We start from the raw sequence: 27,953 nt of genomic DNA, 5'->3' as shown, positions 1-27,953 counted from the left end.
TGTATTCGTACTTACGGTTCTCACATGTGAGGGAAAGACTGGTGGACACAAACCTCCTCATTCAGAGTGGGAGATTGGATCCCTCCCCAATTTCTGGAAAGGTTTCTAATGTCAATGGGTGCAGTGATCTTAGTGCAGACCTGGAAGAGCTGGTCTACTGAACACAGCAATACTGCCAGAGAAAGGGAGAAGGGCTCTTTTGGTCTGTTCGATCAGATTGTTTTGACGCAGGAGAGACGAGATCCTCTATGTGTTTGCTTATCTGGAATAGCCATCCTAGAAAAAGAAATAAATAAAATGAACAAGTGACGGTAGGTAGAAAAACAAACTAATTTATGCACAACCCTCAGCAAACAGCAAATCCAAATAGTCTGAAATCTAATAAATCTGCTTTTTTCTCTAACAGATGATAAACAATCAGGCAATATGATGGATGAGTGTTTTCATGAAAAAGATTACCTCGTGTCACGCCGTATCTACTCAAACCGCGTCTTTGACCAGGTCCATGAGAGACGAGACCAAGAGATCCAGAGTTTACGAGAGCGGCTGAGCAAAACCTGCAGGTCAGTAAATGTGGAACTCACATGTAGTGTTTTCACCTGCATTGTGATATTAATTGAATTTTCCACAGGTGCCCTGATAAATGGGCTGTTCAGAAGATAAAGGGGCTTCTGCCAATTGTAGATTGGCTTCCTAAATACCCAGTCAAGCAGTGGTTACCCAGTGACGTTGTCTCTGGAGTGACCACAGGTCTAGTATGCTGTTTACAAGGTAAGACTCATACTGAACAAAACACACTGTATTAACTTAATGCTGCAATGATGCTACTTGAAAGATGTCATTGCTTTCTATTGTTGAACAGGAGTGGCTTATGCATTGCTGGCCTCTGTAGCACCAGTCTATGGACTCTATTCTGCGTTTTTTCCAATTCTCACATACTTTGTGCTGGGAACATCCAGACACATCTCTGTGGGTAGGTCTATGTCTTTATTAAGTCTTAATAAAATCTTACTGCATTTACTTACCATTTAATGCAAAACAGTCACACTATGTGATCTTGATAAATTGCATGTTTTATTCTGTAAAAATGGCATGCAGTTAGCATCATGTAATTTTTTTTTTATATTAATTGTTAGAAATTCAATTCAATATTGATTCAAGAAAACATATATATATATATATATATATATAAATAATTTGGGTTAATTTATAATGGAAGCTCAAGTTTGGTACAGTATTCTATATAAATATAGTAAGCATGTTTTTTGTACATAGAATCTGAGTATACTGAATAAATAGTTAGAGTAGTATGCAACGTTTTCTTGTCATTCTCTTATTTGCATCTATACGCCATTTAGGTCCATTCCCTGTCACCTGTCTGATGGTGGGCTCTGTAGTTTTGACTTTAGCGCCCGATGAGCACTTTCTGCGTTCAGTGAACATAACAGCTATGAATGAGACAGAGACAGATGAAAGATTAATGGAGGTGGATGTAGAGGCCAGAGAGGCCCAGAGAATCATGGTGGCTTGTACTATGACAATGCTGGTTGGATTATTCCAGGTAAACTCACAACATTCAAAATTTAAAAAAAAAATGTGATACAGCTAAAATAATTAATGATTGTGATATTTCATTTGTATATTTTCATACCTCGAGCTTACTGGAGGCAGGAAGGGTTTCTATCTTACAGCTATATCTGCACTTTTGTAGAAACGTATTGTTAAGCATCAGACAGAAGTATTATCATTTATTCTCAGGTGGCTATGGGGCTGATGCAGGTGGGCTTTCTAGTCAGGTATCTCTCAGACCCACTGGTAGGCGGCTTCACCACTGCTGCTGCCTTTCATGTCTTTATATCTCAGATTAAAACCATCCTGTCTGTTCCCACACACAACCATAATGGATTCTTCTCTGTTGCTTATGTGAGTCTCTTACATTTTTTAATATCTTATTAATATCACAAACACACCTATCTCAGCTTAAAGAACTTGCATATATATATATGAATTTTATTTTTTTCCAATAGATTTTTATATTAAATTTTACTAGTGAATTTTTTGCTTTGCCACATGTTTTATTTCCACAATTTAAATAAAGTTTACATAAAAAACTATATAATTATATTAATTATATAATAATAAATATTAATTATAAATAAACAAATATTTTATTATTATTTTGTTTTGTTTTTTTAAATTCTCCACATCTAGACCCTTATGGATGTAGGTAGGAACATCAACCAAACAAACATTGCAGACCTGATCGCTGGATTACTAACAATCTTCATTGTTATGGCTGTGAAAGAGATCAACACAAAATTTCAGCATAAAATCCCACTGCCGATTCCCATAGAAGTGATTGTGGTATGTACAGTTTTCACACAATTGTCCTATACAAGTCTAAAAGGGATAGTTCACTTTGAAATAAATTTTTGATATGTTTTAGCTTACCTCAAGGGCATCCAAGATTATATTATAGTATTTTCAATTTTGATATTTTTAGGTCAAACCGTTCTTGTCTGTCAGTCATATAATGGAGGTCTATGGTCACCACCTCAAAGAGCATGCACGGAAAAGTCCAAATTAAACATGATTTAATGACTCGTAAATTTAATTACACATTGATGGCCTAAGACACGAAACGAGCGGTTTGTGTGAGAAAACGAACAGTATTTATATCGTTTTTACCTCTTGTAACCACAGCCACGTCCAAGTACTTTGAGGGCGAGGGCGCTTCTGTCTGCGCAAGAGGTAAAAACGATATAAATACTGTTCGTTTTCTCACACAAACTGCTCGTTTCGTGTCTTAGGCCATCAATGTGTACTTACATTTACGAGTCATTAAATCATGTTTAATTTGGATTTCTCTGTGCATGCTCTTAGAGGTGGTGACCATAGACCTCCATTATATGACTGACAGACAACAACGGTTTGACCTAAAAATATCAAAATTGAAACTACTGCGTAAACAAAGACACCTACATCTTGGATGCCCTTGAGGTGAGCTAAAACATACCAAAAATTCATTTCAAAGTGAACTATCCCTTTAAACCGCAAACTAAGCCTGTGTTCTTGGACATTTGATGATTTTTTAAACATTTTTAAATAATGATTAACATTACCTTTCACTCTTTCGATCTGATAGACAGTGATAGCTTGTGCAATCTCTCATGTGATGGACCTGAAGTCCCAGTTCGGCGCCAGCATTGTCCACAGCCTCCCCAGGGGGTAAGAGCACTTCCTGTGGCGCTTCCTGCTTCCTGATGAGGGCTGGGTGCACATTCAGTCACTTTAAATTGACTTACTATTATTATTGTCCCTGTAAAGATTTTCAACAGAATTGTAATCTCCAGAACAATGACACTGGCAGACAGTTTGAAAACCTTATCCAATAATAACAGTAAACAATAAACGGTTATTATTACATCCAACCTACATCAGTCAGAGATGACAGCATAAATACAAAACCGTTGTGTCAATCAATAGTCACTACTAACCATGTGTCTGCTTGTTTCTCCACAGGTTTGCACCGGCACAGCCACCAAATATAGCACTTCTCGGGAATATTTTGGGCTCTAGTTTTTCTACAGCAGTGGTTGGTTATGCAGTTGCAGTCTCAGTGGCAAAAGTCTATGCTGCAAAACATGATTACACAGTTGATGGCAACCAGGTAAACAAAAATAGAGTGTGAATGTGTCTCTGACATTGCAAGTATGCTTTTGTCTGATGGATAGTGGGTCCACAATGCTAAAAGCCCATCATAAAATGCAACGAACCATACAGTGGTGACCATAAAATGGTTTGTGCCATTGTGCTTACTACACCTTTATTCCCATTAGGAGCTGATAGCTTTTGGCCTCAGCAACATTTTCGGAGGATGTTTATCAAGCTTTGTGGCCAGCACTGCACTGTCAAGGACTGCAGTACAGGAAAGCACAGGGGGGAAGAGTCAGGTAAAATGTGTTGTGTGTGTGTTTGTGTGTGTGTACTACTACCCAGATTTAACTGTTCTCTCTTCTCATTGTTGCAGGTTGCTGGTATCATCTCAGCTCTGATGGTGATGATAGTGATCTTGGCCCTTGGGCCCTTTCTTCAGCCTCTGCAGAAGGTGTGGTAGAGGAACCTAATGTTTTAATAGAAAAAAGAACACTTCCATGTCTTTCACTACAAAAAATTAAAAAATGAACACAGCCAAAATACATCACGCAACTCATCACTTTCTGTCCCGCAGTCAGTTCTTGCTGCCATTGTTATAGCCAATCTGAAGGGTATGTTCATGCAGATCTCTGAAGTGCCTGTACTCTGGAGACAGAACAGAACAGACTGTGTAAGTACACAACACTGTAAATGAAACAGTACTACCAGCAAAATAGTGAATCATGTGAATCCTTTTGGTTTATTTGTATAAAATGAGAGATCATATACTAGCTGTATGTGTCTGAAATGAGTGCATGTGAATCCTCATTCATCTGCAGCTCATCTGGATAGCTACTTGCCTGGCATCCATCATGCTGGGTTTAGATGTGGGCCTACTGGCTGGTCTGGTGTTTGAGATGGCCACAGTGGTGGTCAGAACACAGTTGTAAGTAAAGTTTTAAGGAGATTTAAAATAGGACCAGAGCTCTCTCCTCAACCACAACCAGTGTACACAGTAAAAATGAACACGCTATAAAAGAAAACATGCCACTAATCAATAAAATTGTGACAACAGATTACAAGCAAAATAATGAATTAAATTTAACAAATTATAACCGAGTAATAATTAATCAAATTAATTCCTTAAAAGTTAACCATTTAAAATGAGTAAAATTTACACCAAAAAAATAAACAAAAATATCTGAATAACAGATAGACGTCAAAGATGAATGAAGAATATTTTATATTGAATATTATATTCAATATTATAATATATTATATATTAAAATATATTATTATATAATTTATAATATTATATTATTATTATATTAGAATATTAGAATATTAAATATAAGAATATTTTTTACAATTATTTTAAATTGCCAATATTGAAGACACCTGATGTTAAAAAGCAGAATCACTGAAGGAGAAAACCATAAGTCACCATTATGGTGATCAATGTTTGTTTTAGTTGGGCTCTTGACCCTTTTGTTTTGTATGGCTGACATACCTGAGTTATAACAGTCAGATGAACAAATAGAAAAGGTTATCTGATGGTGTTGGTTATTTTCTAACATTTTTTTTTTTTTCACAATCATTTGACTGGTTAACTTTTAAGGAATTAATTTGATTAATTATTACTCAATTCTAATTTGTTAAATTTAATCAATAATATTGCTTGTAATCTGTTGCCACAATTTTATTGCTAAGATATAGCATTTTCATTTTTACAGTGTGGTTTAACATTTTATTTGACAAAGCAAATTCAACCATTTTTATTTTGTTTCTTTCAGGGGGTTTGGTATATTTCTTGAGAAATATGACAACAGTTAATCTGAATTAGGGCAGCTTGATGTTTATGATTTTATGTGAACAACAAGGGCATCATATAAATGCTTGTTTTGTAATATTTAACAAAAATGAAAGAATTTTTTGAGAATAATTACTGTGAAATAGACATTAGACAGGAATTACATAATGGAAATAAATTGCGAAACATAAGTCTTAATAAGACCTTGGTTTCTCTCGTTTTAATTCAGCCCTTCTTGTGCCAGCCTTGGAAATGTCCCAAACACTGATATCTACAAAAACATGAAAGACTACAAAAAAGTAAAATGCTCATTTTTTATCATTACTTACTACAATGCTTATGGTTTTCTAAAATAACAAGGTATTTCCCCAAATTTTCAGATTGATGAAATTCCAGGGATTAAGATTTTCAAGTGCAAATCACCTATTTATTTTGCAAATATTGATTACTTCAAAGAAAAGTTGAAAGATGAGGTAAGTTAACTTTTTGCTCAAATTTGAAAATGAACTACTGTTTAAGACATGATTTATGGTGCTCAAACGCTTAGTAAAGTTTTCTTGTGATTCTTACAGGTGGGGTTTGATGCAGTGCGGGTGTTCAAGAAAAGAAGCAAAGCTTTGAAAAAGATTCACAAGCTCATTAAAAAAGGAAAACTACAAGTTACAGAGGTACTTAGCTCACAACAGTTTTCAGCAAAGTATTTGCAATACTGTACGTTTCATGTACGTTTAAAACCTTTAGCAATTCATTGTAATTTAAAGGAGTAGTTCACTTTTAAAAAAACTTTTGCTGATAATTTACTCACCCCCATGTCATCCAAGATGTCCATGTCATTCTTTCTTCAGTCAAAAGGAAATTAAGGTTTTTGATGAAAACATTCCAGCATTTTTCTCCATATAATGCACTTTAATGGGAACCAAACGTTTCAAGGTCCAAAAGACAGTTTCAGTTTTATAAGCTCAAACACTCGCCTTGCTCTTCATTCTGAACTAATTGACTCGGAAAAAGATTCGTTCATTTTGATGAACGAGTCTGAACAGGAGAGTCACAAACGTGCATCACAGAACAGAGCAAGGCGACCATTTGAGCTTATAAAACTTAAACTTTGTTATTTATTTTTTAAATGACCGTTCATTTCGCTTGATAAGACCTTTATTCATCGTCTGAAATCATTTAAAGCCCTTTGAACAGTTTGCACTGAAACTTTTTTTTTTGGACCTTGAAACGTTTGGTTCCCATTGAAGTGCATTATATGGAGAAAAATGCTGGAATGTTTTCATCAAAAACCTTAATTTCTTTTCGACTGAAGAAAGAATGAAATGGACATCTTCGATGACATGGGGGTGAGTAAATTATCAGCATAAGTTTTTTTTAAAAGTGAACTACTCCTTCAAAGCCTAATTTTACTGACCTGATTTCATGACACCACATTCTTGACTTTCCCATATCTGCTCTCCTTCACAGAATGGTTTGATACCAGTGGCCTCATTGGGAGTAGAAAACAAAGCCTTTGAAAACGAGCAGGGTCCTGGGCTGGAGAAGGGGCCAGATTCAGAGGTGAAGGTCCAGGTAGACTGGAGGTCTGAGCTACCTGTCGATGTGTCAGTGCCCAGGGTCCATATTCACAGCCTGGTTGTGGACTTCTCAGCCGTCTCATTCCTGGACGTGGTAGCAGCCAAGTCCCTCAAACTGGTGTGCCATCTTTATTGCTCTTTGCTGTCATGATTTTACTGCAGTAATGCTTAGCCAAAATCTGAAAGTGATTTGAACACAAATGTCCATCCATACAATGAAAGTCAGTGGGGCCCAATGTTGTTTTGAAACACATTGTATTGACAAAAGCAAATGAAACATACTTTAAAATACCTTGTGGCTGTAAGTATTCCTTTAGGAATTAGCTAATTAGTAATTTCCCATCTTCGCAGGTCGTAAAGGAATTCATACGAATTGGGGTTAGCGTCTATATCGCAGGCTGTGATGGTAAGGCCTGGCTCAATATCATAATGTTGATACAAGCTCCAGCCTGATAATGCCAGGTTTGTTTACAGTGACTAACCTAAAGGGTCCTCGTGTCACAGGTGAGCTTGTCAGGAGAATGGAGGCCCTGTCTTTCTTTGACGAGGAGGTTACCAGAGACCTTCTCTTCCTCTCGGTCCATGACGCCATTCTTTTCATCCAGCTGGAAACCTCCAGTGGAAATGAGCAGGATCTATTAGCTGAGAAGGTAAAATTAATAGCATTCATTTGTTATAGACAGAATGGGGTGCATAAGACTAATATGACACCTTCATAATCATGACATGACATGGAGGTGATTTTATGCATGTTTGTGACAACTGTGTGCTCAGTTATGACATTTTTAATGCAAATATATGACATTGTTTGAGATGTCTTTGTTATGACACCTTGACATAAACCAATAACATCATAACCCGTCAGTGTCTTTGTCATGACAACTTGACATTACTAAGACAACACGACCTGTCATAAACATGACATAGCAGATTAATTATCCAACTTAAGAAACCACCTAGCTTTATTGGTTAGCATTACATTAAACTATCAGGTGGTATCACAGTTTGCACAAAAATATCAAACAGCAACATCGTTTTCAACATTAATAAGAAATTCTGAGTACCAAATCATGTGACGCTGAAGACTGGAGTAATAGCAGCAGAAAATCTTGCTTTTCAATCACATGAATAAGTTACAATTTAAAATATATTTAAATAAAAAAAACTGTTGTTTTAAATTCTAACAAGATTTCACAATATTACAGTTTTTACTGTATTTTTGATCGATAAATGCTTTAAAAGACACTTTAATTACAACCCCAAACTTTTGATTAGCAGTGTACATTTTGAGATGTCGTATCTGAGTATTCTGTGCATATAGAAATTTCCAATACAGCGCACATACTGTAAAATGAATATGATTAGTATGTTAATCTGAAGACACTGTTTATATATGTTAAGATTTTACAGTTGCAAGATGACAAAGAGCCACTTCCATTTACAGAAGATGCGGAACTGATTGAGACCTATGACAACCAACATTTGGTGAGCATCCCAATCTTTTATATTATCAGATAACTCAAATCAGCAACCCACCAAATAAGTGTTTCTCTTCCATGTTTAGGCAATTCATGGACTTTCAAACTGAGAAAAACAACTCACTCACTGGGAAACAGTCATCCTCTTCCTATTCGTTCGCTGATAATGAGTCAGGAGACGTTTGTCCTGGAAGAACTAGAAAAATAACAAAATATCTGTTGTTAAAAAACATTAAGTGCTTTCATTTTTACAGCCTTATTTTTGAGGCAAAATGGCAATCCGCACAATACAGGATGTTCATCCCGTGGAGGCCTGTTCATCAGTAAGGACCTTGAAGGATCAAGAAGGGCCATATATTTCATGTTAAGAACTGTTCATTGAAAATCTTAAAGCAGAAGAACAATTAATATTTGTAAATAAATCACCTGGGAAATAACATTTTAGTGTCTCTGTGTGCTTTACTAGTCGGCTAACCCTGATTTGGTCTTGGGGTGTCACTGTGGTCAGAAACTTCTCTCTGTTATCTACTTGTGACACATTATGAGTAATGTCAAACTAGCCGAGTCAAATATAATCCTTCATGTGTTGATGTATTTCCTATTAAAACAAGAAGTCGGGGTGGAGCATATCGAAGCATATCCCTTTTTCTTTTTTTTAAATAATCAATAGCCTTTAGGATACATAACTGTGTGAAAGTCAGAGGTAAGGTGTATTTGGGGGAGGGCAGTTTCATTCTAGAGAGCATCTGACAAAAATTGGACAAAAATTTGTAGTGCAGGATGAGTCATCAATTTTGTTGGTTTATTTTCTCAGAAGAAAAAGATTAAATGCTAAAAGTGAATTTTATCAACATATCTGTTTGCTCTGACCTCAAAGCAAACAGACATGGGCTAAATGGCACACGTCCAATTTTGCCAAACAGTGGTAAACTGCATGACTGTAAAAAAATATTTTCAAGATTTGTTATCACAACATTTTTTCTTTTGTCACATCAACTTAAATAATTTATTTAGTTGAGATAACTTATTATTTTGAGTTTCTGATGATTAAATCAATCTCCTTCATTTATTAACTCACTTTTTCCAGTTCAATCAACTTAAAACTTTACTTTTTTAAGTTAAACCAACAATATTTTTTTACAGTGTAGACCATCACCTCCAAAATGTTCGGAATTTTCCTCACACATACATAGATGGACCTTTCTGTTTACTTAAGATTAAATAAATTACAAGCTCAACAAAAAAGCACCTGTTTAATTTCTGTTGACATTCCTGTGTTGCACTGGAGGTCTTTTGTGTGCTTTAAACATTTGGTAACAGTAACTGAGCACATTAAACACACAAGGACATGGGTGCCTGAAACACACAGATCCCTGTCTATACTCACTGACTTGACCGACTCTGGCTTTGTAAGGTACGTTTACACATTGAGTGTCTCCTTTTCTACGATCTTTAGTATTAGAGTGTATAATTCAACTTTACATGAGACTGCACAGTAAACGATTAACAGTAAGTGGTTAAGAGAAGCTAACATAATTAAAGGCATAAATCACAGAATCAAAAGTTGACAAACATCATGGAAAGTTAAAATAGATTGATTAATTACTGTGGTGAGGATTGCCACCTTATCTACAAAGATCACATAGTGATCTCCTTGATAATTATTATGGCTCTAGGTGTAAAGTCTATGCTGTAAAAATCTAGAGCACTGATAAATAATTTTCACACTCAGTGATGACGCATAGAAACATAATGATAGCAATAGAAGAACCAAAAATAAGTTTAATACAGGACAAACACATAAAATGTGTATTCAATATCATTTATATTAAGTATAAAATTATATTATATACTATATTATATATGTATGTAATTTATACAGTATATATATATATATATATTTTATGTTAAATGAAAATGTTACTTTCTCATGCATTATTTATCTGTATTATATACTAAGTTTAAAATGTGGATTCGGTTTTATTTAAGAAAGAAGAAATAATGCTTGATTAATGATTAAAATGATTGAAAGTGACAGAAAATACATTTATAATGTATAATAAACGCTGTTCTTTTGAATCTTCTATTCATCAAAAAAATAACATAAAAATTAAGCAGTAAAACTGTTTGCAACATTGATAATAAAAAATGTTTATTGTGTAGAAAATCATCATATTAGAATGATTTCTGAATTATCATGTGACACTGAAGACTGGAGTTATGATGCTGAAATGATTTTTGGGAATAAATTACATTTTTTTTTAGGAATAAATTACAAATAAATTACAAATGTGAAATTACATTTCACAATTTTATTGTTTTTTTTTTTTAAATATATATATAAACATATACATTATTTTTCCTGTTTAACTGCTTGCAGAGTGTGAGGTCAACAAGCATATCAATGTAGATCATCAAGCTGGAATATAACCCAAGATATCAAGCACATCTTCTCAACTCATATCATTATACTGATAAAAAGTGGTTGCACCTGCAGCTCACATTGAAATATCCAGTCAAATATTGTCTTCAGTGTAGCAGACACATCTCAAACCTCTTATATCAAAGAGCTGCCAGTTCTGATGCAAGCTTCTGGACCTGAAGAAAACAGAGGCATAAACTAATTTGATGATAAAAGCGGCAGGTTCACATGTAAGAGAAGGGCTGGATCTTCTCATTCACAAATTGAATTAGGACACGATAAGAGAAATAATGCAAACAACTAAAAAATTTTGTTGACTGTAATTTACAAGCTGTATGTCATTCAATGATATAATGTTAATTTACCTGTAAAAGTTTTGTTTTATTGCGTTTGGTTCCCTGTTACTGTATGTTGACCTAGTGATTTAGTTTACCCGTTGATCATTTAGTTCCCTTGTTATCCATGTGTGTTGAGGCCCTGTGTTTTAGTTTCTTCCTCAGTTATCTTTTGCGTTATATGTGGTTAGCATTCTATTGTTTTGCTCCTGAAATCTCCTGCATGTTTGTTTGGATTACATGATTAAAAATGGTTTATTTTGGATCCTTCTTCACCTCGTCGTGTGCTTAACATAGCCGTGACAATACCAACCTATTTAAACTGGTTTGTTAATATGTATACTGTTAATAATATAGGTGGTACTTTTAATATATAAAGTCTTTACTTGCTTCTCACAAGAACTTTAAGGAGGATATTAAGTTTTACTTTAAGTTTTAAAAATACACAGCCACAAAAGGGAAATGGTAATGGGGAAAAAAAAAATATATGAGATTTTAGGAAAAATTATGTCAATGCATTTGTGTTCTAAGAGAAACTTTGCAAATTTTTTGAAGGCATATATATAAAGCATCTCATATTTTTTCCATCACTATGCCCCAATGCTTCTATATGTGTAAATTTTAACAATACCATAAAAACATACATATTTCTTTAGAAAATAAAATGTTACATGTGAATGATAAGGAAATGCACTCTAAAAAATGCTGGGTTTTTTTAACCCAAATTTGGGTTAAATGTGGACAAACCCAAATGTTGAGGTTGAAAATGTATTTTTTTTTTTTACAATATTTTGAATTAAATCAAATTAAATATATTGTGTTTAAAATTTTATACAGGTGATTAACAGGCTTTAACTTGTGCATTTTCTTTTAAAATTAAATTTACCACTATTTTTAGTGTACACTCGCTCTCAAGACACCCACATCCAAAGGTTCTGAATGCCGACCATTAAAGCAACAAAAATAGCATAAGTGATAAATCTATGAATGTGACATTACTAATTATACGCAACTAAAGATATGGAAGGAATTTGGATAGAATGAAAAGAATTTATTAAAGGATGATGCAATGTTTTCCAGAGAATCACAAGAGAATGAAACCCCAAGCTAAATGAGTCTCAGAATTACAATGACTTATGTGTCATTAAAAACACTTCCTGAATTTAAAAAAACTTTCCTGAATGATTTTGCACAAGTTCATTTCAGGTAACAGGAAGTTTCCCGTTCAAAGAATGAACCTTCAGACTGTACAAATTGTACTTTCCTTCACCATTGAATTCATTAGCCATCAGTATATGACATGTAAACAATAACAAAACGCCGTTCAACGGGTGAACAGGTGTTTTTGGCGTCATAGCTGATACATTATCAATTAGTCTGGCATGACTGAAATGCTGTTTTGACCAAATCGACAACCAAGACCAGAACTAGTGTAACTAAAAATAAATATATTATAAATAAAAATCTCTAATACCAATACGTGATATACAAAATGTGTACTTTTAGATAAACATTTTTTGACAAAAGAAAAGAACAAACGAATAATTTGCACACACTGTAAAAATGAATATGCTTTATCTAATCAATAAAATTGTGGCAACAGATTATAAGCAATATTATTTATTAAATTGAGCAAATTAGAATTGAGTAATAGTTAATCAAATTAATATTCTAATTAATTCTAATTTGTACAATTTAATTAATAATATTGCTTGTAATATGTTGCCACAATTTTATTGATTAGATAAAGCATATTATTTTTTTCAGTGCAGTATCAAAAGATTGTGCCGTATAAGGTGAGGGGATGATAGGAAGAAATCGATAAGCGGATGGCTTTTGCCAAGTTTTTATCAGAAAGAACAATGGTCAGGGATAAGAGAAGATGTGGCTGGTAATGTGAAGAAGGTATCTTGATAACTGTTAATAATTACAGACATGATAAGTACAACAATTTATAAACGGACATGGCTTTAAAGATCTCAGATAGACCACCGCAACGTTTGAAGCAACACACGGACAGCAAACTTGGCGATATTTAATACTCCACTGAACTGAGAACAGGTAGGATTAAAACAATGCAAAAATACACTATTGTTTAAATGTTTGGGGTCTGTAAGGATGGTTTTGAATGAAGTCTCCTCTGCTCACCAAGGCTGCATTTATTTGATCAAAAATACAGTAATATTGTGAAATACTATTACAATTGAAAATAACTATTTTCTATTTTAATGTATTTTAAAATTTAATTTATTCCTAATAAATAAATTTGAATTTCCAGCAGCCATTACTCCAGTCTTCAGAGTCACACAATCCTTCAGAAATCATTCTAATATGCTGATTGGCTAAACATTTCGTATTATTACCAATGGTTTTTGTTTGTTTTTTTTTAGATATTTTTGTGGAAACTGATACATTTATTTCAGGATTCTTTGATGAAAAGAAAGTTCTTAAGAACAGCATTTATTTTACATTATTTTTCTTACAATGTAAAAGTCTTTTAATCATTCAATCAATTTAATCATTCATCCTTGCTGAAAAAAAAAAAAAACGTTAATTTCTTTAAAGGAGTAGTTCACTTTTCAAAAGATGTCATCCAAGATGTCCATGTCATTCTTTCTTCAGTCGAAAAGAAATTAAGGTTTTTGATGAAAACATTCCAGGATTTTCTCCATATAATGGACTTCAATGGGAACCAAACGGTTCAAGGTCCAAAAGAGAGTTTCAGGGCTTTAAACGACACCAGATGATGAATAAGGGTCTTATCAAGCGAAACGATCGCTCATAAAAAAAAAAGTTTAAGTTTTATAAGCTCAAATGCTCGCCTTGCTCTGTTCTGTGATGAGCGTTCGTGACTCTTCTGTTCAAACTCGTTCACCAAAATGAACAAATCTTTTTTCAAGTCATGACTCTAAGGGTCCTTGATAAGACCCTTATTCGTCATCTGGTGTCGTTTAAAGCCTTTTGAAGCTGCGCTGAAATGCTCATTTGGACCTTGAACCGTTTGGTGGCATGGACATGGACATCTTGGATGACATGTGGAAATTATCAGCAAAAGTTTTTTTTAAAAGTGAACTACTCCTTTAAAAAAAGCTGACCCAAAGTTTCAACAGTGCACATAAAGTGAATTATAATATTAATTTTATAAATTGAATTATAATATAATTTAAAATAATATTTAAGTGTGGACAAAAATCATACATCGAAGGCAAAAACTATATAAATATAATAAAGATAAGGGTAAAAACTAAAGTTATTGATTTTGTTGATATTGTTATTGCTGGGATTATTTGTGTTATTTGAAGCTGCTGATCCATACGGCAGTTTATGACAAAAGACTTGCTGCTGACAAAAAGCCTAAATGTACAAGGAGTATCCTATAATACACTCATCAACAGACGCATGAACTCACACTGTGTAGTTGCGTGATGTTTACTCATAGTGCGTTTGTGTAAACACCTCCATCTTACACATCTTTCCGTGATTGCCGATATAAATACAAACGAGACAGATTCAGCTTGACGGTTGCCAGAGCTGGAGCAGATATTCATGAATTAATTTGATTTGGTCACCAAACACAGATCAGTAGGATTTTTTGGCCGCAGCTCTACGGGCGCACAATGCTCCGACCCTCAACGCAGAAGTACGCGGTGAACAGACCACTATACTCAGAAGACGGCTTCGAAGATGAACATGCAAAAGTCTATCGGAAACACAAGAGATTGCTGGATCATGTTAAACAGTACCTCACGTAAGTACACTACTAAACTTTGAACATTTATTAAACAGTGCAGAGAAACGCATAAAAACAGGTTAAGTTTCTTTTTTGTATATTTAATACTTTATTACAAATATATTGTATTACTAATACTACATTTCCAGATGTTATAGCAGACATAGCTATCAGTCTTTTTTAAAGAGTAATAGCACAAAAATAAATTTCAATAACTTGTAACTAATAACGCGTATTAAATATCATGAAATTGCATGTAACATCCGTGGTGTATTTTGTTTTCCTAGTTGTAGTTCAGAACGTGCAAAGAAAGCAGTAGTTTCTCTGGTGCCTATCATTGGATGGATAAGGATCTACTCGATCAAAGAATGGCTGTTGAATGACATTGTGTCTGGCATCAGCACTGGACTGGTTGCCGTCCTACAAGGTAACATCAAGCTTTTATTACTCAACATGAGCGTTCACTACGTAAGCTCTTAAAATAGATGTAATATGCTATCAGGCTGTAATAATGTAGTTTATCTGTGGTGTGTGACTGATTTAGTGATTGCTTGTGACTGATGAGAGTTGAATTATGGGATTACTCTGATGAGACGTGATATGAAATGTGCCAAAATTAGTGAAGTGGGTAAAATGATAAATGTCATTAGAAGATAACCCAGAAAAGAAGTACATATTGAGCAAAAGAAGTGTGTTTAGTTTAAGATATAGCTATTACATTGCTCTTTTTTAAATTAATATTAATTACTGATGTTATCAAAAGCCTGACATGACCTTTCTAACCATCTAATACAAATCTGAACTGTTTTTGCTCATGTCATCCACACACTTCAAAAAAAAAAGAAGAGTTGAACTTAGAGAATGGGGTGTTGATAAGAGGGATAATAGTTGACTGAAGGCATCCACAGATCAGATACAGTAAATATTTATAACTATGCTACCTGGGTTTGGTTAATAGCCTACTTATCAATATTTTCCCCTAAGGTCTAGCCTTCAGTTTGCTGGCATCCATCTCTACCTGGTATGGATTGTATGCTGCTTTTTTTCCAGTCATCCTCTATTTTTTCCTGGGCACCTCACGACACATTTCAGTGGGTGAGTACTATTGTGGGCAGGTTACGTGAATGAGACCAACAACATTGTGTCATTGACAGTGGCCGGCTGAATAAACTGCTTAGGCTAGTCTTAAAAGTTAGTCATCTAAGTTTTTTATTTAACTTTTTCAGTTACATAAAAAGGTAGATGGGTCTAATTTAAATTGAACATTTTGCCTAACTGCTTGCTAGTTGGTCAAACTAGTTCTTAAGACGCACTTAACATTTCACAGACAATGTTTTTGCGACTAGACTAAAATACATGTGTGTGCAGTTTTAAATGAAAGCAACTAGCACTGACAAATCTTAAATGTCAATGCCATTGTTTTGTCTCAAGATGCACACCAAATATGTATTTTCAAAGGCATGTTTATAAAAGTAACTTAAATGTTCTAATTGAATTATCCTGGCTTAATCGAAGCCCTATCTTTGAAACCAGGCCTAAGTCTCAACATAGTGGCTAAGTCTATGCAATAGGCCTAATATCTGTCTAGTTCTTGCAAATCCCTTTTTAAATACAACGGTATAACAACATTCATTTTTACTGTGTAGTTTGTAGCCTCTAACACAGACTTAGCATAATTGTGCTCAACAAAATTATCTCTACAGTTCACTCAGTGTTCATCCTCAGCCAAATATTTTCTGCTAAATGCAGCTTAAAAGTAGAAAGATAGAAATCCTCAAAAGCATTTGTGAAAATTATGGTTGAATAACATCCAAATCACTCAAAAAACAAGAAACTTGTATCGTAAATTTAGCTTCACAGGTTCACACCAACAATAATAATACAGTAAATAGATGGACTTCAATCAGACAGATATCAAAAAGAGGCAACCATTTCTGCCTGTCTATGATGATATTTAATATACTGTAAATATACTCACCATAATGTGTTGTTCTTCACATCAGGATCTTTCCCTGTATTGAGTCTCATGGTGGGGGCGGTAGTGACCAGACTGGTGCCCGATGAGGGTCCGCCTGCCAACATCACTGCCTTTGAGGGCCTGACGAAAGATGAACAGAGGATCTTAGTGTCTTCCTCTCTCACTTTCCTAGTTGGTCTATTCCAGGTACATCAGCCATCCTCTCATTATTAAACTAAAAAGCAATTTTCAATCACATCGATGCTTATATTCATTCTCTTGCATGTTTCCAGCTTGGTATGGGTCTGCTGCAGGTGGGGTTCATTGTCAAGTACCTGTCGGATACTCTGATATCAGGATTCACCACCGCAGCTGCTGTTCACATCCTGGTTTCTCAGCTCAAGTTTGTACTAGGACTGACTGTGCCGGGTTTCAGCGGACCACTTGCAATTATATATGTAGGTCATAAGACACTTTTCCTGCTCATCACAGTCACAATCATTTTGCTTAACTTGCATAACGAAAGCTTTCTCTCTACACTTTTAAAATCCAAAAATAACAATACAAAAATAATACTAGTTAAAAACTAGGGCTGTCAAACGATTAATCACGATTAATCGCATCCACAATAAAATTTTGTGTATACATAATACATGTGGGTGCACTGTGTATAATTATTTTATATATATGAATACACACTCATGCTTGTACATATTTAAGAAATATTTTCATGTATATATAGATTTATATATAATTTATTTTATAGAAATATAAATATTTTATATATAAATAATATTTTTTTCTTAAATATACAGTACATGCATGTGTGTGTATTTTTATATATACAAAATAATTATACACAGTGGACCCACATATATTATGTAAACACAAACTTTTATTTTGGATGCGATTAATCGCGATTAATCGTTTGACAGCCCTATTAAAAACTATATTGAACTAAAACCCACAGGTAATTTTAAAAGAACACAAACACACTTTTTTCATATTTTAAGAGTACTTTCCATAGATGTACAGGTTTTTATATACTGTACAAATTCTATCCCCCTACACTGCCCAATCCATTTTGTCCCCATAATGCAGGGTTAACCAGGAAAACACACACGCACGCCAACACATAAACATATATACATAATATTACACTGCAGGAAATGTTCTTCCTAATTATTTTTGTCTTGTTGTCCAGTAAAAATATTAAAAAAAAGTCTAAAATCAAAATACATTTACTTCAGAAACAAAATGAAATATTGTCTTTATTTAAATTAAGTGAGTTTATGCTTAAGAAAAGAAAAATATCTGCTAGTGGAGTAAGAACAATAAACTTGTTTTTCCTTTGAACGAAGTTGATTGTTCTGACGCCCTTTGTCAAATATTCTTGTTTTAAGCAAAAACACACTTCAGTTTGACACTTTTTTCCAGAAAACAAGACTTAATATCTTAAGTGATTTTGCTTGTCAAGTACATATATCTTAATTTTTAGAATTTTTAGATATTTGTACTCCAAAACAAGACAAAAATACTGAGGAAGAAAATCATTTTTTGCAGTCTATTGAATATATTAGGCCTACAGAATATATTACACATATATACACACACACACATACTATACTATAATCATATAAGTATACTATAGCGAAAAATGAATCCTGTAAAACAATCTGTGTCCTTTGTTTTATCTGCAGACACTTGAGAGTGTATTTACCCAGATCACTTCCACAAATATTCATGATCTGGTCACTTCACTTGTGGTAATGGTGATGGTGTTGGGCGTGAAGGAGATCAACGACAGATTCAAGTCCAAGTTACCTGTGCCCATTCCCATAGAAGTGATTATGGTGAGTTGAGTGAACCTAAAGTAACTCACAAAAGTGAGTACACCCATCTACTCATGGGACAATACTGTAGAAATGAAACTTGGATATATTTTAGAGTAGTCAGTCAATGTGCTTCGCAGTATATATTTACTGTTCTCTGAAAATAACTCAACATACAGCCATTATTGTCAAAATAGCTGGCAACAAAAGTGAGTACACCCATAAGTTTCCAAAGTGTCAATATTTAGTGTGAGCCCCATTGTTATCTAGCATTGCCTCCCTTCATCCTCCTGGAGCTGCACAGGTTGTTACTGGGATCCTTGGTCTGAGGACTGACAAGCTGACCTTCTGCAACCAAAGCAATGCTGGCCACACTCACTCATGCATCAGTTCTCACTCATGCAACTTCTTTTCATTGACCCTAAGTTGCGAGGCCTTTTCCAAGTCGAACCGTCTTGGAAAACCTCTGTAAGACCCTGGCCACTGTACATTAACTCAGTTTCAGGGTGTTACCAATCTTCTTCCATCTTTGTGGAGGGCAACAATTCTAATTGTCAAATCAGTTACGTGCCATGACGTGCCATGTTGAACATCCAGTGGTCCGTATGAGAGAATTGTACTCAAAGCACACATTTTAATTGCTCTAATCCAAGATACACAATTTTATATTGTCCTGTCAAGCAGGCAAAAGCATTAACATAATGAATAGGACATGTTGGTTTTCTTGGTTAAACGACATACCACTATTATCACTTAGTTTTTTGTCAGCTATTTTGTCAATAATGGCTGTATGTTGAGTTATTTTCAGAGGAGTAGCACATTGACTACTCTAAAATATATACAAGTTTCATTTCTTTAGTGTGTCCCTTGAGTAGATACTAAAATGTTTGCTAAAATGTGAGGGGTGTACTTTCTTTTGTGAGATGCTGTATTTCCGTACTGTCTCCATCACCTTTATCTATTCAGTAGCCCGACACTGGAATAGCTAATGTTATTCCTTTATATGACATGGTAAAGATTATCAACCAGTATATTTTTATATCCAACAAACTATCATGCCAAACACTGTATAAGTTAATATTAGCTCAAGTGCATATAATTCACTACCTACCTTAAGTACAAAAGTCCCATAAATCTAATCTTTTGTGTTCAAAGCAAATATTAAATGTCATTCAGAAATCGTTAAAAGCACTTTTCCCAACAGACCGTCATAGCCTGTGGCGTCTCCTATGCGTTCAACTTCAGGGATAATCACGGAGTGGATGTGGTGGGGAAAATTCCAAACACGTAAGCATTGCAATCTACATAATATTTTAAAACAGTACTAATAAAGCCATGATTTAAATGCGTAAAATATGTTTGTTTGTTTTTTCTGTTGGCGGGACATACTGAAGGGGCCCTTGAATTTAGATTTTTTATTATTAATAATAATAATAATAATAATTACATAGAGGGACAGGGCATTCTCATTCTAGATAACATTTGATTAGACAAAACATTGTAGTGCAGGATGAGTCATCAATATTTTTGGTCCATTTTCCAGGAAGAGAAAAAAAAGATCATCTTGTCAAATTTAGATATTCTCAAAGTTTTCATATATGGGCTAAAATTCCAAATGTTGCATTTTAAAAGTTAAATTGAATGCATTGTTTTTAAATTCGTCATGCATAACTATTATACAGCAACAAAAACAAATGTTTATGCTTCAGAAAGCAAAGCTAACAGAACGAAACACATTTTCATCTGTCCAGTTTTGAGTCCCCAAAGGCTCCGGACATGCAGATTTTCCAGATGACAGCAGTGGAGGCTTTCCCGATAGCTATTGTGGGATTTGCCGTGGCTTTTGCAGTGGCTAAAGTCTATTCTATAAAGCATGACTACGTTGTAGATGGAAATCAAGTAAGACTAATATCACACATTAAAATGTAACTAAAATGTGAGAAGACAAACAGTCAGTGGAAAATCGTCTATAATGACACATATAATCACACAGGAACTCATTGCATTTGGCGCAAGCAACATCTTTGGAGGATCGTTCAAGTCTCTGGTAGCCAGTACAGCTCTCTCCAGAAGTGCAGTTCAAGAAAGCACCGGAGGAAAAACACAGGTAAACCGCTCAAAGGATCAGATGTTCAACCTCTGTAAAACTGATTGCAAGCTTTTTTCACTGACTGGCTGGAACATAAAAAGGTCATTTTTTATCTATGGAATCTCAATAGATAGTCATAGTAGAGAAATACTGGCCTCTAATGCTCAGAAAGAGTTAAGACATGTGGTGAAGAATTGAAAACTATAAATATAATAACCTATTCCTAGACTTGTTTTACACGCACACTAATTTTGGGGGTTGGTAAGATTGGTTAGACTTTTATTCTCACCAAGATCGCATTTCTTTAATCAAACGTACAGTAAAAAACTGTAAAATTGTTAAATATTGTTATAATTGATGGCAAAGCTGAATTTATCATCATTACTCTAGTATTCAGTGTCACGATCCTTTAGAAATCATTGTTATATGCTGATTTGCTGCTTAAGAAACATGTATTATCATCAACAAGTTGTGCTGCATAGTATGTTTCTTTAATGAATATAAAGTTCATAATATATATAGCAGTTATTTGAAATAGAAATATTTTGTAACATTTCGTAATCTATTTTTTATGTACTTTACAGATAGCTGGTTTACTCTCTGCCATTATCGTGTTGGTGGTAATCTTGGGGATAGGGTTTTTGCTGGAACCTCTACCAAAGGTAGGAATCAAATACAAATCATTTAAATCCTTTAAACATGGACATGTTGACTTTGCTAACAGAAGGCTTTGAGATTAAATGTATGAAATAGTTGTGTGGTGTGTGACTGCAGTCGGTGTTGGGCGCAGTGGTGATGGTGAACCTGAAGGGGATGTTGATGCAGGTGGTTACAGTTCCTTACCTGTGGAAGAAAGACCGTCCTGACTGCGTAAGGGCCTTTGACCTCTCCCTGTAAATGCAAAGAAGAGATTTCAGAAAAAAGTAGACAAACAGATTTCAAATTTAAACTTCCATTGATAACATCCCTAATAAATCACCTTTAAGTGAACCGTCAAGTGGCATTTCTCTGATTTCTGTAGTTGGTGTGATGTTGTTGTCCTCCAGATTGTTTGGGTGGGGACCTGTTTGGCAGCTATATTCCTGGGGCTGGACATAGGACTTGCCATTGGTCTTGGACTGGAGCTCCTCACTGTGGTCTTCAGGGCTCAGTAGTAAGTGTTGGACACGACAGATCCACTCATCTGGATAAAATAAAATAATTTGAATATGGTACAAATATGTATTGCTTCTTTAAAGCTATATTGGCCTGGTTTCACAGGCAAGGCTTAGATTTAGCCAGGAGTGGGTCCGAGTTCAAATAGGAGATTTAAATTGCTTTTATAAATGTGAAATGTCAATGTAAATGTTAAAACATGCATTTTAGTCTGCAAGCTTCAGCCTTGTCTGTGAAACCAGGAGATTTAGACAGAGAAATGCGGCAAAATCACTATCATATATCTGTTCTCACTTATAATCTATTCACTTATACTCTATTTATCTGTTCTGACTTTCAGTCCACGCTGCAGTATCCTGGCTAATATATCGGGAACAGATATCTACAGAGATCGCAAGGACTATGTCAATGTAGGTCCGCCAACAGATTCATTCTCTTTGTTCATTCTGTAACATAAGCAATACGCATTGTTTCTATTTTTGTTCCCACTTTATATTAAAGGGACACTCCACTTTTTTTTGGAAATAGGCTCATTTTACCACTCCCCCAGAGTTAAACAGTTGAGTTTTACCGTTTTCAAATCCATTTAGCCGATTTTCTGATATTTAGAAGAATATCAGTAACCAGACAGTTTATGGTCTCATTGACTTCCATAGTAGGAAAAAAATATATTATGGAAGTCAATGAGACCAGAAACTGTCTGGTTACTGATATTCTTCTAAATATCAGAAAATCGGCTAAATGGATTTGAAAATGGTAAAACACAACTGTTTAATTCTGGGGGAGTGGTAAAATGAGCCTATTTCCAAAAAAAAAAAAAAGAGGAGTATCCCTTTAAGTGTCTTTTAGTACTGTGTAGTAACATTTAAATTAGCCATTTATGTTTTTACATTGTACACTGTAAACAGTGATCAGTTGACTTAACTTAAAATGAACTGCCTTAAAATTAAGTATTGAAAAAATTAAGTTATGAGGAATTGTCAAGTTCACATAACTTAATTTTTCCAATTACGCATAAGGTTATTGACTTCATTTAAAGGCAACGGGTTTCCCCACCTTTTTAAGTTAAGTCAACTAATCGCTTTTTATTGTAATTACCTTACATGTAATTATATAACCTTTCCCATATCCTACCTCAATAGCAGCAAAAGTATTTTTTGCAATAGAACAAACACAATGACATAGTACACATTTTTTTAAATGTCAGCAAACTAGTAAAAGACGCGTAATATAAAATTGTATTATATGACTCTATTATCTATTACTTGATGTGTCTATGCACATGAAGCAGATGAGATGAATGAAAGAAACAAAAGTTTACCTTATTATTTTCTTTCTGAATCTCCGACAGATCTATGAGCCAGAGGGAGTGAAGATTTTCAGAATCCCATCTCCAATTTTCTTCGCAAACATCGATTTCTTCAGAGACAAACTGAAGGACGCTGTGAGTGCAGTAGTTTCAGTGTGATAACCCCTCAGATGACCTGATCACAACCTAACCTGTTTACTTTAATGCAGGTGGGCTTTAATCCTCTGAGAATCCTGAGGAAGAGAAACAAGGCCCTAAAGAAGATCAAGAAACTGATAAAGAAAGGAGAGCTGACCTTAACGTCTGTACGTCCTCAAGGACTTCTTAATAAATGTTATCATGTAATGTAGCTGTATTTCATCCACTGCTTTGATGACAAACTCAATAAACCAATCTTATCATGTAGATATCTATCTAAAGTTATGCTTTAATACCTTCCGGCTCCAGAACGGACTACAGGCCACATGTTCAATGCCCATTGAAGAGTCAGAGGACGAAAGCAACATGGAGGATCTAGACAAGCCCACAGACTATTCGGATCTTCCAATCGAGGTGAACTGGAACGCAGAACTTCCTGCCAACATCTCTGTCCCTCCTGTGAACATCCACAGTTTGGTCCTGGACTTCTCTGCTGTATCATTCCTGGATATATCTGCACTCAAGGGTCTCCAAGCGGTAAGACATTCTGAAATCAAAGCGTACATTTAATCATTTTTGCTCATCTCTTAGTATTTCTCTGTGCAATCTGAAAAAAGATCTAATAAACCACAAACACTTCTGTTTACAGGCCTTAAAGGAATTTATACGCATTGATGTTGATGTTTACATAGTTGGCTGTGACCGTAAGTACTTTATTTCCTTAAAGATGCACAGATACAAAGACAATGTAACTCCTTATCTGCAGTGCCATGGCTATTATAATGTCACATAATGGTCTGTAATAATAAAAGTGTGCAGTAACTCAAACCTTTGACTTGTCGTTTCCAGCATATATCATAGAGAAGCTGAGGAACTGCAAGTTTTTTGATGATGAAATAAAGACGTCTATCTTCTTTTTGACCATCCATGATGCAATGCTCTACATTCATGAGTCCCATCCACCGCAGACTGTGAGCGAGAAGGTGAAGGAAAACGTACAAACTTCATTTGTTCATTCAAATATTAAATGTTAAAGTTAATATTTGATCAAAAATGCATTATTAAAATCTCATTTAAATTGATGTAAACAGGTCTCAGGAAGTTTCCAATACCAACACGTTAACGGCAGCAGCATGTCCAATGGGTTGACAATCCGAGAACTACCAGTATGTGACCCAACAGACACCTGGGATTGAACCTGTTAAAATGAAGCATTAAATAAGTTACTTAAAGGAATATTTCGTACATTTTTTTTGAAGAGATGTTTGAAGTTAAATTGCTCTTTTTTTCTGCAGGACATCGAAACAGACACCAAACCCGAGACAAGGTTCTGATGTGAATCAACTTGAATCCTCTGCAATGTAGAACTTTGAAATCAATGTATATAAGAATTAATTTGATTTAGTATGTAGCAGTTTTGTATTGTGTGCTGCATGCAGAATGAATTAGCTCTAGATATGCCAATGTGTCGTGTCCCTAAATTATTGGATTTGTGGTGAACATGTTGTACAAACACTCTTATCAGTTTACTATCAGTGTCTTTTGTCTTTTTGAACAGTATGGGTTTTTTGTGCACTATTTGTATTCTTAAATTAAAAAAAAATGTTTTCCAAAATATACACTGTCCTTCCTGATAACAAACCATAACAAACAAAAAGCACACATTTGAGACAAACCTTAACTGATAAAGGCATGTGCAGATAAAGTTTTTCTGGAGTAATGCGTATTATTAATCAAATTCCTAGCAGTGAATGAATAACTATCCATATGAGAAAGGAAGTTGTTCTTGAGGTAGTGAAGAGGACAAAATAACAAAAGAACTTGTCCCTCAATCAGGTCATGGGGTCTATACAACCCCAATCAACTTTTACTTAATAAAAAAAAGGTTCCTTTCATCTCAGTGGAATAAGATTCAGTGACTTTTCATACATTATCAATCTATACACACAAAAAATGTGACTTGATTCGGTTGTTCTGAAGGTATGTAAAAAAAATGTTTACACTTCTGGTCTCCATTGAAATGAATGGGAAATGGGAAAAAATCTAAATATATTTTTTTCATGTGTCAAAAAAAAAAATCCAGCATAAATCTGAAAATTTTTGCACAGAAATGAAGGCCTAGTACTAGAGCATAAATGCAATGTATCATAAAAAATAATATTTCATATTCAAGCTAATGGTGTAGTTGAGGAATTGTGTCGTATATAGATACAAAAGTACCAGGTTACTTAATTCTTTTAAGTTAAACCAACAATATTTTTTTTTTTACAGTCAAGACATTACATAAGAAGTACTTTCCGGTATGGAAAAACATTCATATTAACCAATCAGAAATTAGAGTTAGGCTGAACAACATGATGGCCAAATAATGTCTCACTGATTTCAGATGTAGGTTAGGATTATGGTTATAGAACTTTAATTGTGTGATTGGAATGTGGTTCCTGGACAAACAAAGGATATCGATCCAGGAACAAGTTCTTTTTGGTTAAATCACATTTTACAAAAGAGAAGTTGCAGAGTCATATCGCACAATACTGTATGCAATCGAAAACCATGTACATTCGTTGACTCGGTAAACAGTCAAAACTTGATATAGACATATTTAATCAGTCTGTCTAATTTCAAATCCAGGCAAAAGGAAATTCAGTAGCAGAAAAAAAAAGTATTTGTGAACCCCTAAGCTAACTAGTTGTTTAAAAATGGTGTGAAGAGACTAACCTGCAAACCTGGGGTCCAAATGAGACGAGATTGCATGTGTAGGTTAGAGTCACTCCGTCTCTATGAAAAACATTACCATTCACAAGAAGCATTGAACCATTCCTCAAACAAAAGAGAACATCAGTAATGTTCATTTGCATAAAGCTTGAAGTTTGAACAGATTTCAAAAGCATCTCTGTGATGTCCATTAGTCCAAATGGAGAAAGTTAATGAGTCTACTGTTGTGACTTCCATGCAGTAATTCATAATTCAATCATTTTAATCAATAATTTTCCTGCAGCTCTATTTTTACGTTTCCCTCTCTAAAAAGCATGTAAATAAGGAAGTCCTTAATGATTCATGCTCGCATGTAAATAAGGAAGTCCTTAATGATTCATGCTCGCAAAAGACAACCCACAATATCTGTAAGACTAATGATGGCTCCCTCATCAATCGAGCTCCATCTGAAAACTAACCAATCAGGATGCAGCCCTTCGGGACACACTATGTGATGGTCAGGCCTCTGTTTTCAGAGGATTCCTTTGCAAAACAGCACAAGAGGATCAACAGGAACCGCAAAACTTTACGGCACCATCTGAATCTTTCCCTTCACATAGTCACCATTTATTTATTGTTAGCCTGTCTTCCTTCTGTCATCAATAACGCATTAATAATAATCTGAAATATGGTATCTTATTACAAGCAGATTTGAAGATGATGTTATTGAGAGTAAATTGTGTTTTTAATGGTGTAAATTGTAGTTGAAACTTGTGATAAGAATCGTGGATGAACTACAACATTGACATTGTTTCAGGCATCAGTACTGGACTAGTGGCAGCTACAAGGTATTGCATTGTTTTAACATAATTTTAACATAAATAAATTTAACATAAATCAAAACTTTTTGATGACGAGATTAAGACTTCCATCTTTTACCCCACAGTACATGACGCCATGTTGCACATTCTAGAGAAGCATCCAGATTATGAGGAACTAGAAAAGGTACATAGCATGATTCAATATTGGGATAATAAATATTTAATTTACAACAACCATCTGCTGTCAAGGTTCTCCATGCTGATATATTTGTGTCTATATCTCTTTGCAGGATATAAGCATATAGTCGTTCAGAGAGACGAAATAACTGTGAGGAACAGAAAATCCTGCTGAAATACTCTTTAACGTTAAATCATGCTGGAAAGGTTGTAGTAAATGTTTTATGAGTGCATTTCACCACTGTCTCAGCACACTACAGTGCAATTTTTAAGTCTAGCCAGTCGATAGACACTCAACTCAGGCTGCTTTGAAAAAAAGAAAATGCACTATTTTAGTTTACAGCAGCATACAGAGATTTAGAGTACGTAAAGTAAAGTGATTTATGTTGTTTAGGGCCTACACTTTTGGATATTAGAAATTTAATTGGCTAAGACCATTTTAAACAACGTTTAATGATAACAATTCTTACCTTACAAGCCAGGTCCTCCTTTTTCCCTCCGTTTATGGTCGTCAATCGTCATCATCTGCCGCACGTGTTTCTGCTCAGAGAGCAAAGTCATTAACGATACGAAACGTTACAGCCACAGCTCAGGTGATTTCCAGTCTCTAATGTCCAGCAAATGTCTCCTCTTTGACGAGTAGGGGACAAGAAACATGTTGAAAAATGTAATGCATATAGTTTTTAAAACGCACAATGTGTTTGTCAGGGCTGCGGATGGATGTCTGAAATCGGTATTCAAGACGGACCAATCAAACACCTTTACGAGCTAGCTGAATTATACTGCGGAAATAGTA

General features: G+C 34.7%; 2 protein-coding genes and 1 long non-coding RNA gene across 5 annotated transcripts; 2 read left to right on the top strand and 1 right to left on the bottom strand.

Moving 5' to 3' along the window:
• Window positions 1–96: 96 nt before the first annotated feature.
• slc26a4 (solute carrier family 26 member 4) lies at window positions 97–8,947 on the top strand. The gene is made up of 21 exons (XM_039668317.2): window positions 97–311; window positions 407–563; window positions 632–771; window positions 863–973; window positions 1,359–1,561; window positions 1,759–1,923; window positions 2,212–2,364; window positions 3,146–3,228; window positions 3,523–3,670; window positions 3,840–3,953; window positions 4,031–4,108; window positions 4,232–4,327; window positions 4,476–4,582; window positions 5,676–5,745; window positions 5,827–5,919; window positions 6,019–6,114; window positions 6,911–7,138; window positions 7,372–7,426; window positions 7,525–7,670; window positions 8,422–8,505; window positions 8,585–8,947. Exons 2-21 carry the CDS (start codon window positions 427–429, stop codon window positions 8,606–8,608), a joined length of 2,331 nt encoding a protein of 776 aa, XP_039524251.2. The 5' UTR covers window positions 97–311; window positions 407–426; the 3' UTR covers window positions 8,609–8,947.
• On the bottom strand, window positions 7,523–27,931 carry LOC120476990 (uncharacterized). Its single transcript, XR_016150094.1, has 12 exons — window positions 27,628–27,931; window positions 26,184–26,243; window positions 24,582–24,663; window positions 24,295–24,434; window positions 23,762–24,012; window positions 23,340–23,560; window positions 21,843–22,046; window positions 21,707–21,754; window positions 16,964–17,083; window positions 11,001–11,096; window positions 8,627–8,694; window positions 7,523–7,662 (listed from the first exon to the last, which is right to left on the bottom strand). It is a non-coding gene; the product is annotated as an uncharacterized LOC120476990 (long non-coding RNA).
• Window positions 9,822–25,082, top strand: LOC120476986 (chloride anion exchanger). 3 transcript variants are annotated; one of them, XM_089127154.1, is made up of 21 exons: window positions 9,822–9,912; window positions 14,834–15,003; window positions 15,273–15,412; window positions 15,970–16,080; window positions 16,989–17,149; window positions 17,236–17,400; window positions 18,643–18,795; window positions 19,979–20,061; window positions 20,526–20,673; window positions 20,768–20,881; window positions 21,448–21,525; window positions 21,638–21,733; window positions 21,910–22,016; window positions 22,359–22,428; window positions 23,370–23,462; window positions 23,537–23,632; window positions 23,775–24,002; window positions 24,115–24,169; window positions 24,315–24,448; window positions 24,557–24,631; window positions 24,761–25,082. In XM_089127154.1, exons 2-21 carry the CDS (start codon window positions 14,873–14,875, stop codon window positions 24,797–24,799), a joined length of 2,277 nt encoding a protein of 758 aa, XP_088983280.1. In that variant the 5' UTR covers window positions 9,822–9,912; window positions 14,834–14,872; the 3' UTR covers window positions 24,800–25,082. The 3 variants fall into 3 exon arrangements, with proteins under 3 accessions (XP_088983280.1, XP_088983278.1, XP_088983279.1); XM_089127152.1 differs by having other exon boundaries at window positions 23,537–23,668; XM_089127153.1 differs by lacking the exon at window positions 9,822–9,912 and adding an exon at window positions 13,005–13,316 and having other exon boundaries at window positions 23,537–23,668.
• Window positions 27,932–27,953: the final 22 nt, after the last annotated feature.

Source organism: Pimephales promelas, chromosome 24 (assembly GCF_988280905.1).
Source record: "Pimephales promelas chromosome 24, fPimPro1.hap1.1, whole genome shotgun sequence".
NCBI classification, from domain to species: domain Eukaryota; kingdom Metazoa; phylum Chordata; class Actinopteri; order Cypriniformes; family Leuciscidae; genus Pimephales; species Pimephales promelas.
The sequence above is the reverse complement of the archived record's forward strand: the minus strand, read 5'-3'. Positions and strand labels throughout refer to the sequence as shown.

Coding starts and splice junctions, on each gene's coding strand:
- slc26a4 (XM_039668317.2), top strand. CDS start 427: ATGATGGATGAGTGTTTTCATGAAAAAGATTACCTCGTGTCACGCCGT. Junction 974..1,358: donor ATCCAGACACATCTCTGTGG/GTAGGTCTATGT, acceptor TACGCCATTTAG/GTCCATTCCCTGTCACCTGT. Junction 6,115..6,910: donor GAAAACTACAAGTTACAGAG/GTACTTAGCTCA, acceptor TCTCCTTCACAG/AATGGTTTGATACCAGTGGC.
- LOC120476986 (XM_089127152.1), top strand. CDS start 14,873: ATGCTCCGACCCTCAACGCAGAAGTACGCGGTGAACAGACCACTATAC. Junction 20,674..20,767: donor ACGTTGTAGATGGAAATCAA/GTAAGACTAATA, acceptor ATAATCACACAG/GAACTCATTGCATTTGGCGC. Junction 23,463..23,536: donor GAGACAAACTGAAGGACGCT/GTGAGTGCAGTA, acceptor ACTTTAATGCAG/GTGGGCTTTAATCCTCTGAG.